Source organism: Colobus angolensis, unplaced genomic scaffold (assembly GCF_000951035.1).
Source record: "Colobus angolensis palliatus isolate OR3802 unplaced genomic scaffold, Cang.pa_1.0 Scaffold65, whole genome shotgun sequence".
In the NCBI taxonomy this organism is placed as follows: Eukaryota; Metazoa; Chordata; class Mammalia; order Primates; family Cercopithecidae; genus Colobus; species Colobus angolensis.
Window position 1 is genome coordinate 1,371,526 of NW_012120154.1, and position 11,609 is coordinate 1,383,134.

An 11,609-nucleotide genomic window follows, 5' to 3' on the forward strand; every position below is an offset into this window, starting at 1 on the left:
ATATCTAGAAAATAAAAATTCCACAAAATGAGTTTGTTGACATAAGAAAGCATCATGTTCTGCGTTGTACACAGGAGATATTGTTGGGGGTAGCAACCCATGAATCTTCGAAAGTCTCTTGTACAGTGGGTTAAAAACGGCATAATTTCACTCGAGGACAGAGGAGTCGGTGAGGTAAGTGAGTCATGTGTGAGGCTGAGCAGAGAACACAGAATACAGGAGCCAAGCTCATGCTCTGTCACTCTCATCACCAGTCAGTATAACCTCCCACAGTCCAATGACCTGACACGGTATGGAGATGATACTCTCCGTAAGAAGTTGATCTAACTCCACTTGCCAGCCTGAAGTACACTTAGAAAATTTGAAGCACAAAAAGACTGAGACACAGGACCCCAATTTCCTATCAACACCTGCTAATCACAAATATTAGCACTTAGCTTGGATGACTCCAAAGGCCAAGGGAGAGTGGTGATGTCCTCCCCTAGTCTCAGGACTTCTGCACTCACAGCTGCAGGCCCTCTTGTGAGTCTCCGACTTCCAAGAACAATTCTGGGACATTAAAGGATATAACTGTTCGTAATAAAAAATCAAGGAGAAGGTTTTGTGCCTTTTGAAAGGTATAACCTCTTTAGAAGGATAAGGGTCTATCGGCCCAAAATAAGCCCATCAGCATTATTTACTTCCATATGACTCCCTGAACTACCCAAGAGGGATAATAAAATCTCATGGGATGTCTGCCCGATGCAGAGCACAGGGTTAGAGTATAATTGCTGCAGACAGTCAGCCCTGCAGCAAGTGAGGCACCCAGAAGCATGACACCCAAGCAGCCCACAGAGGTACTATTGAGATGTTTGTAGTTTCTAGTGGGACTTGGACATTGCAAGGGAATCTGTTAAGAATTAGATGCCAGCTCTTATGCCCTACAGGGAAGGGTGAAGGGTCTTGCCATCTATGGCAGAAAAGATCATTTCCCTCTGTTCTCAGACCCAGTGGGATTAGGCAGTTTTCCGCAGAAAATCAAAGGGCTTCACAGAACACACAGTCTAACCTCTCACTTGACTGAGGAAGAAACTGAAGCTCAGGGAAGTTAGGTGACTTGTTTAAGATCACGTGGGTAGCCTCTGGCAGAGCCAGAATTCAACTTTCCAGAAGCCCAGCAAGGGCTCCTGCATCTCCAGAATCCTGTGTTTGGACCAGTGTTGTGGAAGGGGCCCAGGCTACAGTGTGACAGGCTTGGTGCTAAGTCCCCGCAGACATTAGCAAATTACCTTGAGCAAGTCCCGGAAACTCTCCAAGCCTTGCCTTTCCCACTCTGCAGAATCAGAGGTAAAATCTGTGGTCTGTCTACCTCAAAGATCACAGCCAGATCAAACAAGATAATGACAACTCTTTTTATTTACTTATTTATCTTTTGAGACAGGATCTCGCTCTGTTGCCCAGGCTGGAGTGCAGTGGTGTGAACATGGCTTACTGCAGCCTTGACCTCTTGGGCTCAAGGGATACTCTTGCCTCAGCCTCTGGAGTAGCTTGGACTACAGGTGCGGGCCACTGGGCCCGGCTATTTTTTTTTTTTTTTTGAGACGGAGTCTCGCTCTGTCGCCCAGGCTGGAGTACAGTGGCGTGATCTCGGCTCACTGCAAGCTCTGCCTCCCGGGTTTACGCCATTCTCCCACCTTAGCCTCCCAAGTAGCTGAGACTACAGGCGCCCACCACCTCGCCCGGCTAGTTTTTTGTATTTTTTTTTAGTAGAGATGGGGTTTCACTGTGTTAGCCAGGATGGTCTTGATCTCCTGACCTCGTGATCTGCCCATCTCGGCCTCCCAAAGTGCTGGGATTACAGGCTTGACCCACCGCGCCCGGCCCCCTGGCTATTTTTTAAAAGAATATCTTGTAGAGATGGGGGCCTCACCATGTTGCCCAGGCTGGTCTCAATCTCCTGGGCTCAAGCAATCCTCCCACCTTGTCCTCCCAAAGTCACTGAGCCTGCACGGCAACTCTTTTTAAAGCTCCATCAGGATCAGTGTACAATAACTCTAGAGAAAGAAAATTTTCCTGTTGAGGATATATGGATGGACACCAGGTGATTTATGATGAATGGACACCAGAATTTCCCACGGAAATTCTGTGCAAAGTTGTGTGAGGATAAGTGCTAGGCATCGTTGGGTTTTTTCCCCACTGGGGAGAGTTTTCATAGCTTTCATCAACATCTTGAATGTGTCTGTGACACTCCCCTTCCCCCAGCCACCCCACCACTGCCAGTAAGAACGTATGTGCTATGGATATCAGCATATTTATGGTCAATTTAAAGTACTGACATAAGGTATTAGATTTAGACAATTTTTTTAGTTGTCTCAATGTATGGTTGAGATTCTCCTGCTAGTCTTACCGATTTAATGATCTATATTTTCAAACAAATCTGTTTAGGGGAGGAGAGCCTTTTCAGCTATCAGACTTTACATTTTGTTTTATAAAGGGTTAAACTCTGTGACTTATAAAATGATGAACAGAAATTTCAAATTACAAGTCAGCCAGGCTTTCCACCCCACTTTGTACCTCCCTTGTAATATTTCCTAGTTATTTGGAAAGAGTTTCTTTAAAATCATATTTAACAAGAGAACTATCTACTTATTATTTACTGAGTTCCTACTGAGTTCCCAGCAGTTTGTTTCTAATATTTTCCCATAAAGCACTAGAAAAAGACACAAATCATGAACCATTTGTAGGCCGACACATTAAGCCCGTGGTTCTAGAAGGCTGGGGGGTGTGCAGAAAAACAAACGGAAAAGTATTATTCACAACCAATTGATCAATTAGGCTGCTTTTCATTAAAAAACATAAAAAGGCAGAACCAATTTGGCAATGACTGTGTTAGAAATGCAAAAAAAGAACCATTATTAATGCTGGATTTTTTTTTTCGTATTTATTTTTAGTTCTCTACAGAAAAGTACACTGGAGAGCTTTCCGTAATGGCCACTGAAGGAGTGGATAAGATTCTACCCCCTGCGGTGGAACCCTTTTGTAATGCTAATTTAGGAGCATGGACCAATACCTCGTTTATACAGCTTTTTCTCAATACAGTTTCAGAAGCCACAGGCTGACTTATGGAATATCTGAGTGTATGAGATAACCAACCAGGGAAGTTACCTACTAACAAGAGTCATCCATCATCTCCTAAGGAAATCCACTGTGGCCTTTTATAAATCTGACAATGGCTTATACTCTTGTGTTTTCATGGTAAAATCTTATACAGTACAGGAATGTGAAAAATGAGAGGAATTTTTTCCCTCCTAATTATATCAAAATATCATCTTCCACCCCGAGGCTCTGAGGTCCCAGGTCTCATAATTTCCCCCTTGTATTGCTCCTTTCAGGGTTTTTTCCCCCCTATTACTTCATCGTTCGCCTACTGTTTGCAGTTCCAGGTATTTTATGTTGAAGGTTTCTTGTACAGAGCCTTAAGCTATGTAAATGTAATCAGAGCACTTATCTGTGTTTAGTGGAATGCTGTTCTTACTCAGATGAATGAAACCTTAAATGTGTTTGGATGGCAACCTCCTGGATTTTCAATAACTTCAAGTCTGTGTGTGTGTGTGAGGGCTACTTCCACTCAGCTCCACTTGTACCACTCCTCACTGCATGTGCCCATCATCAGAGAGAGTGCTCAGGAACCAGACAGCCTGGGTTCAAATCCCGGCTCCACCAGGTACTAGTTAAGTGACCTTGTGCAACGTACTAGTCCTCTCTGTACCTCAGTTTCCTCATTGTGAAAAAAGGGTAATATTAGCACTTTCTTCACTGCACCATTAGGAGAAGTAGATGAGTTAGTACCTACAAAGTAGTAGAACAATGCTTGGCAAATAACAATAATAACAGGCACTGTTTTAGGAACTTTACATGTATAAATCATTTACTCTTCAGAACAATCCCACAAGATAGGCACCATTATTAATCCCATTCTATAGCTTAAGAAACTGAAGCACAAAAAGAATAACTTGTCCCAGTTCACTCGCTTAGTAAGTGAAAGACTAGGCTCACTCCGAGGCTGTCTTGGCTCCACAGCAAGCACTCAATAAACGTTACCTACTATTATTATTATTACCTGAACTTATGCACTCAATAAATATTTCCAGTTGCTATTGCTGCTGCTAATGAAGAATTCGCATGTCGATTCCATCTTCAAAGTGTATTAAAAATATATATGAACTCCAGTGAAATAATCAATTGAGGCAAAGATTATTACCTAAAGTCACTGGGTGACAGTTTGTCGAGAAATAGGATATTGCCACAGTGCCAAAGTGTTTATGAGATACACTTTGAGATACCCCCTGAGACTACTTGCTAATTGCAAAGGGTGAAAAAGTGCCTTTACAACAAGAGACCCCCTGAGCAAGATCACAACCTCAAGCCCTGATCAAACTTGGCATCACACACAGTGGAACAACCTGGCATTCTGTACCTCCTGATAAGATGCAATATGGAGCACCCAGTGGCACCTTGCAAAAATGTTCAATCAAAATCAAATCATGCTTTTAGTCCTAACTTGGAGCTTACAGGCAATAAAGTGGGTAGAGGAACAAATTAACCATGAGGCAACAACAAATTCAGAAAGTGGGACCTGGTACAAGAGAACTGGCTTAATCTTTAAAAACATCCAATGTTGAAGAAAGAAGTATGAGACCCAACTGTAAAATATGTTCTTATTTTTAAAAATTAGATTCTTTTTTTAAAAAAATGGTATAGAAGACATTTGGGGGGACAAATGGGGAAGGTTAAATCTGCACTAGCTATCAGGTGATATTAAGGACTTACTGTTTATCCTCTTAGGCCTAATGATGGTATTGTGGTTAGATAGAGGAATGCCTTTATTCTTAGATGTGTACTGAATTATTTTGGAGTGAAGTATTATCTTATCTGCAACTTACAAGTAATTCAGAGAGAAATAGGTATAGACGGAGCAAATACGGCAAAAAGTTAGCAATTGGTGAACGTAGGTAGTGAGTACTAATATTTCAACTTTTCTTTATGTTTTATGTTCAGTTATTTTCTCACTATCTTTTCTTTTTTCTTTTTATTTTTTGAGACAGGGTCTTACTTTGTTGACCAGGCTGGAGTGCAGTGGCACCATCTCAGTTCACTGAAACGTCTGCCTCCCAGGTGCAAGCAATTCTCGTCCCTCAGTCTCTCAAGTAGCTGGGATTACAGGCACCTGCCATCATGCCCGGCTAGTTTTTGTATTTTGGTACACAGGGTTTCAGCGTATTGGCCAGGCTTGTCTCCAAATCCTGACCTCAGATGATCTGCCTGCCTTGGCCTCCCAAGTGCTGGGATTACAGGTGTGAGCCACTGTGCCCAGCCGTTCTTCACTGTCTTCTTAAGGAACGTCTTAACATTTTCTTTGGAGAGCATGTAAGACTTTTATCATCATGTACTTTGTGATAGTTTAATTCTCCAAAATTTTTGTTTATAAATGCATATTTAAAAAGAAAACGATCTTTAAAAATTATTTACTGAATTCCTAATGACTCAAGTTTATTGAAACTTAACGTTAACACTGTTGAAGAGGACTTGGTGCCTAGCGCCAGGCCTGGCATATAGTAATTGATCGATAAATGTTTGTAAAATGCTTATCTGTTAAACAGGGCCATGCTTTCTTAAGAATTTTTAAGTGGAAAAGAAAGGGCAGGCCAGGTGCGGTGGTTCACACCTGTAATCCCAACAGTTTGGGAGGCTGAGGCAGGCGAATCGCTTGAGTTCAGGAGTTCAAGACCAGCCGGCACAACATGGCAAAACTCTGTCTCTACTAAAAACACAATATTAGCCAGGTGTGGTGGTGTGCACCTGTAGTTCCAGCTACTTGAGAGGCTGAGGTGGGAGGATCACTAAGCCCAGAGCAGTTGAGTCTGCAGTGAGCTGTGATTGTACCACTGCACTCCAGGCTGAGTGACAGAGTAAGACCCTGTCTCAAAAAAAAAAAAAAAAAGGCTCATGAGACTGTGTTATTATCATTATTATTATTTATTTTTGGAGATCCGCCCCACCTCGGCCTCCCAAAGTGCTAGGATTATAAGCATGAGCCACCGTGCCCAGCCAAGGCTGTGCTACTTCTTTACAGACCAAGGTACGCTGGGCAAATACCTCAAAAGGACAAAATGGGGACCTATTGATCCTATTGTTTGATTCAAACAACTTATAAAGATTCTTGAACAAGCTTTGAGTTTGTTTTATAGGGGCACAAAAATGAATAATCTGCCCCCAGGATTATCCAGCAGCAACTGTTACTTATTTAAGAAATCCTGATGGAATCACACTTACTGACACGTTTTCGAACAACTGCAGACTTTTCTTGATCCAGGAAAAAAGGGCAAGTTCTACTCAAGTTTAGGCATGAACCCTGTCAGTCATCAACACCAGTGGGTGTTATTATCTGGGAATCAATAAATATGTTGGAACTAGGATCATTTTCAGCTCTTCTAGAAAGCAATATTTCTAAAAGAGATGGCTTCAGGAAATAAGTGAGAGACATTTTGTATAAGAAGTTGGAAGAAAATGATCAAGAGTGAAAGAAATAACTAATGATGACATTGTCTTGCATTTTTATAGTGCCTTTTTCCTAAGGCACTTCATATCTATGTTAACTCATTTATTCTTACAATATCCCTACAAGGCAGACAGAACAATTGAAAGGGATTTTCACCAGGCCTAAGACGTCGGAGATATTCAAAAGGATATTGTATTAGCAACAGAACTATTTCTTCATATTGAATAGATTGATCATCTCTTTCTCCTCTGCTTCAGTAAAGTCATTTTTAAAAAAGATAAAATCTATTACAATTTGGGGAGAATAAGATTTCAGTTTACCACATGGGAGACACTCCAAGTTCAATCTACAAAAGCAGTTTTATTCAATAATATAGGGCCACCTCTCCTTTACAAAAAAAACAAAAAAGGGTATGAGTCAGATATTTTTTAAATTTGAAAATTAAATATACTTAGGTGGTCCTCTATTTACACAGTGTTCCTTATTTAATAGGAGATGGTTTTGTAAAGAGGATCACTATAAAATTATTTTATAAAGTTTTATATACAATACTGGATTGTTAAAGGAGAGTAACTTCTGCTAAATGCTCTTTCTGAAACCAAAAATAAGAAACAAAAAGGACCCACTAAAGAACTAAACCGTTAATGACAAACGTTGCTGCATAGAACAAAAGATTCTTCGACCTGAAGTTTCCCATCCTCGGATAACGTAACGAGAGCACACGAAATTTTTCCCATTGGATGTTTAGGTCTAAAATATTTCCCTCTCCTAGTTTATCTAGGGATGTGTATATTCAATAGTGTGCAAATTATGTTGCATATACCTTATTAAGAAGGCCTAATTCCAGGTAGGTAAATACGGTAATTTTTTTTTGACAGTATACTTGTCAGGGCAATACGATACATTTTAAATTAGTGAAACCTTTGGTTGGTATGTTCAATCCTCATGTTCAGGAAAAGTTGGGACAAAGAACACAAAGCAGCTATCTTCAGACTGGATGCCTAAACCAGAGGCAGTCACAGGGATGGAGCCTAACGGCTAGTACAAAGAGAGACAATACCCTTCCAAAATACACTTCAACATAAAGTCTTCTTTTGGTAAAGGAATGAAAACTGGTGTTCTTTGTACAGGTAACAAAAATGCGAACAGAACTAGAAATTCAAGCAAAGAGAGAAATCCTGATCTCAGAGTGCTGGTGTTCATTCATTACTGCTCAGCCCTCTACCACCCCCTCCAACCCTTTCCAATTTGGATTAAATCCTGACTATGGTGAAGTGGAATTTTACTTCTGTGATCCCAAGGTCGAAAATCTTTCCCCGAGATGCTTCTGAAGCCAGTTTGTGGAGATTTTTGTGTTATGGACTGGGTAAGGAACAAGTGTTCTCCCAGTTCACTTGATAGAAGTCAAATCCCATCACCAAAAACATTGTCACGGCAAAAGGTTTAGAGACATTAGCTGATGGGACTTAAAAGCAGTATTTAGAGAACTAATGAGATTCATTTTAACTAACTCATACAAAATATATGTACAGATATTATATAATGACATACCTTTTGGAAGAGAAGTGGTTGAATTTATGTCTTGGCTTTGATGCCGAGTTATTAGAATCCTTTCTGGCAAGAAGGAAGACGAATTCAAGCATCAGAATTACTGCATTTCAGAGTACGGATCCACTTTGTGCTGTCTTCCATGTACCACTCTGAAAGAGGGTGCAAGTTTACAGATCCATTAACTGTGCCTTCTCCTCCCCACCTCTTACTCCCTCCTCCAAACTAACCCTAGTCAGCCCTGCAGCCTGTAGGCAAACCACACAGGAACTAGCACATACGGGGCTTCAGAGAGTTGGGCGTGAGCCTTAGATTATGTGGTTTTGTTTTCTTGCTGCCAGAGTTGAACTAAAATGCAGGAGGTTCACTGAAATACTTTTGCTTCTTTATGCTAGGTTTCAGTTTTAACAATATCCCCACTGAACACTTATGTTCACATAAGAAAATTTCTAGTCCTAGATATGGTCCATCAGCAAGTTGATCTTAAGGGAAACTCTCATTCTCTTAGTACAGTCATGCACCCCGAGGAACATTAGGGCTTCTTGGGGGAACTTATTTAAGAGCACCCTTGATCACTCACAATGTTAAAATCCCAGGGAAGATGCTTTGTTCATGCACTCAGTCTGTAATATTACTCTTGACAAAAAAAGAAGAAACATTCTGAGCTGGGATGAGTTCTCACCCCAGGTTTGCCACAGTCCAGCATGAGTTGGAACCAGTTCCTTCAACTTCTGGGACTTCAATTTGTGTTGAGTCTTGGACTGAAGTCTTTCTGGGATTTAAGACTTTCCATTGACCTTGCATTTTGTTACCTTCAACTTCCTTAGTTCTTACCTTTAAATGTACCACTCACCCTTCCCCCTATATCAAATGCAACTTGTGAAGGCCTCTTCCTTTCTCTTTGCTCTTGCTAGAAAATGGATTGCCAACGTTGCATCTTTTACAGAAAATTAGAGACATTGCTACTTGCTAAATGGTGCCATTCAGAGTTTGGGAACTGGATCCAAGATGAGGAGGCAAATGTTGGCTCACTGGGATGTTCCTAGCATTAATCCCTGGAATACAAAGAGGGGAGTGTCAAGGAGAGACTCAATTTAGGGTTCTAAAATTTAAACTTTTTCTGCAACGTGAAATGACATCCTTTTCCATCTCTTGACTTCTTTATATCTAAACCTTGCTTAAAATTTACTTTCTTAAAACCTTTTCCTTGGTTATAATTGCTCAACATTTTTATTGAAATAGAAAAGAATCGGCAGAGTGTCATGGTGATAGCAAATGCTCAGCAAACATTTGTCGAATGAGTTAAAGGAGGTAATTTTCTGCTCATAACTCCTTTTTTTTTTTTTTTTTTGAGACGGAGTCTCGCTCTGTCGCCCAGGCTGGAGTACAGTGGCGTGATCTCGGCTCACTGCAAGCTCTGCCTCCCGGGTTTACGCCATTCTCCCACCTTAGCCTCCCAAGTAGCTGAGACTACAGGCGCCCACCACCTCGCCCGGCTAGTTTTTTGTATTTTTTTTTAGTAGAGATGGGGTTTCACTGTGTTAGCCAGGATGGTCTTGATCTCCTGACCTCGTGATCTGCCCATCTCGGCCTCCCAAAGTGCTGGGATTACAGGCTTGACCCACCGCGCCCGGCCCCCTGGCTATTTTTTAAAAGAATATCTTGTAGAGATGGGGGCCTCACCATGTTGCCCAGGCTGGTCTCAATCTCCTGGGCTCAAGCAATCCTCCCACCTTGTCCTCCCAAAGTCACTGAGCCTGCACGGCAACTCTTTTTAAAGCTCCATCAGGATCAGTGTACAATAACTCTAGAGAAAGAAAATTTTCCTGTTGAGGATATATGGATGGACACCAGGTGATTTATGATGAATGGACACCAGAATTTCCCACGGAAATTCTGTGCAAAGTTGTGTGAGGATAAGTGCTAGGCATCGTTGGGTTTTTTCCCCACTGGGGAGAGTTTTCATAGCTTTCATCAACATCTTGAATGTGTCTGTGACACTCCCCTTCCCCCAGCCACCCCACCACTGCCAGTAAGAACGTATGTGCTATGGATATCAGCATATTTATGGTCAATTTAAAGTACTGACATAAGGTATTAGATTTAGACAATTTTTTTAGTTGTCTCAATGTATGGTTGAGATTCTCCTGCTAGTCTTACCGATTTAATGATCTATATTTTCAAACAAATCTGTTTAGGGGAGGAGAGCCTTTTCAGCTATCAGACTTTACATTTTGTTTTATAAAGGGTTAAACTCTGTGACTTATAAAATGATGAACAGAAATTTCAAATTACAAGTCAGCCAGGCTTTCCACCCCACTTTGTACCTCCCTTGTAATATTTCCTAGTTATTTGGAAAGAGTTTCTTTAAAATCATATTTAACAAGAGAACTATCTACTTATTATTTACTGAGTTCCTACTGAGTTCCCAGCAGTTTGTTTCTAATATTTTCCCATAAAGCACTAGAAAAAGACACAAATCATGAACCATTTGTAGGCCGACACATTAAGCCCGTGGTTCTAGAAGGCTGGGGGGTGTGCAGAAAAACAAACGGAAAAGTATTATTCACAACCAATTGATCAATTAGGCTGCTTTTCATTAAAAAACATAAAAAGGCAGAACCAATTTGGCAATGACTGTGTTAGAAATGCAAAAAAAGAACCATTATTAATGCTGGATTTTTTTTTTCGTATTTATTTTTAGTTCTCTACAGAAAAGTACACTGGAGAGCTTTCCGTAATGGCCACTGAAGGAGTGGATAAGATTCTACCCCCTGCGGTGGAACCCTTTTGTAATGCTAATTTAGGAGCATGGACCAATACCTCGTTTATACAGCTTTTTCTCAATACAGTTTCAGAAGCCACAGGCTGACTTATGGAATATCTGAGTGTATGAGATAACCAACCAGGGAAGTTACCTACTAACAAGAGTCATCCATCATCTCCTAAGGAAATCCACTGTGGCCTTTTATAAATCTGACAATGGCTTATACTCTTGTGTTTTCATGGTAAAATCTTATACAGTACAGGAATGTGAAAAATGAGAGGAATTTTTTCCCTCCTAATTATATCAAAATATCATCTTCCACCCCGAGGCTCTGAGGTCCCAGGTCTCATAATTTCCCCCTTGTATTGCTCCTTTCAGGGTTTTTTCCCCCCTATTACTTCATCGTTCGCCTACTGTTTGCAGTTCCAGGTATTTTATGTTGAAGGTTTCTTGTACAGAGCCTTAAGCTATGTAAATGTAATCAGAGCACTTATCTGTGTTTAGTGGAATGCTGTTCTTACTCAGATGAATGAAACCTTAAATGTGTTTGGATGGCAACCTCCTGGATTTTCAATAACTTCAAGTCTGTGTGTGTGTGTGAGGGCTACTTCCACTCAGCTCCACTTGTACCACTCCTCACTGCATGTGCCCATCATCAGACAGAGTGCTCAGGAACCAGACAGCCTGGGTTCAAATCCCGGCTCCACCAGGTACTAGTTAAGTGACCTTGTGCAACGTACTAGTCCTCTCTGTACC

The 11,609-nt window shown here is 41.0% G+C and overlaps 1 protein-coding gene across 4 annotated transcripts in view; it reads right to left on the reverse strand.

The window, feature by feature from the left end:
- The window catches only part of GRAP2 (GRB2-related adaptor protein 2), a 70,780-nt gene extending 62,361 nt beyond the window's left edge, over window positions 1-8,419 (reverse strand). Inside the window, exons 1-2 of one of the 4 annotated variants that reach the window (XM_011964179.1) lie at window positions 8,317-8,419; window positions 8,090-8,238 (exon numbers count right to left, since the gene is read on the reverse strand). Coding sequence is in view for 2 of the 4 variants with exons in the window: in XM_011964180.1 (XP_011819570.1) it covers window positions 8,090-8,181 (92 nt within the window). In the remaining 2 variants the exon portion in view is untranslated. Of the gene's footprint in view, window positions 1-8,089 lie in introns of all 4 variants that reach the window. The other 3 variants (XM_011964177.1, XM_011964180.1, XM_011964181.1) reach the window with 3 other exon arrangements.
- Window positions 8,420-11,609: the final 3,190 nt, after the last annotated feature.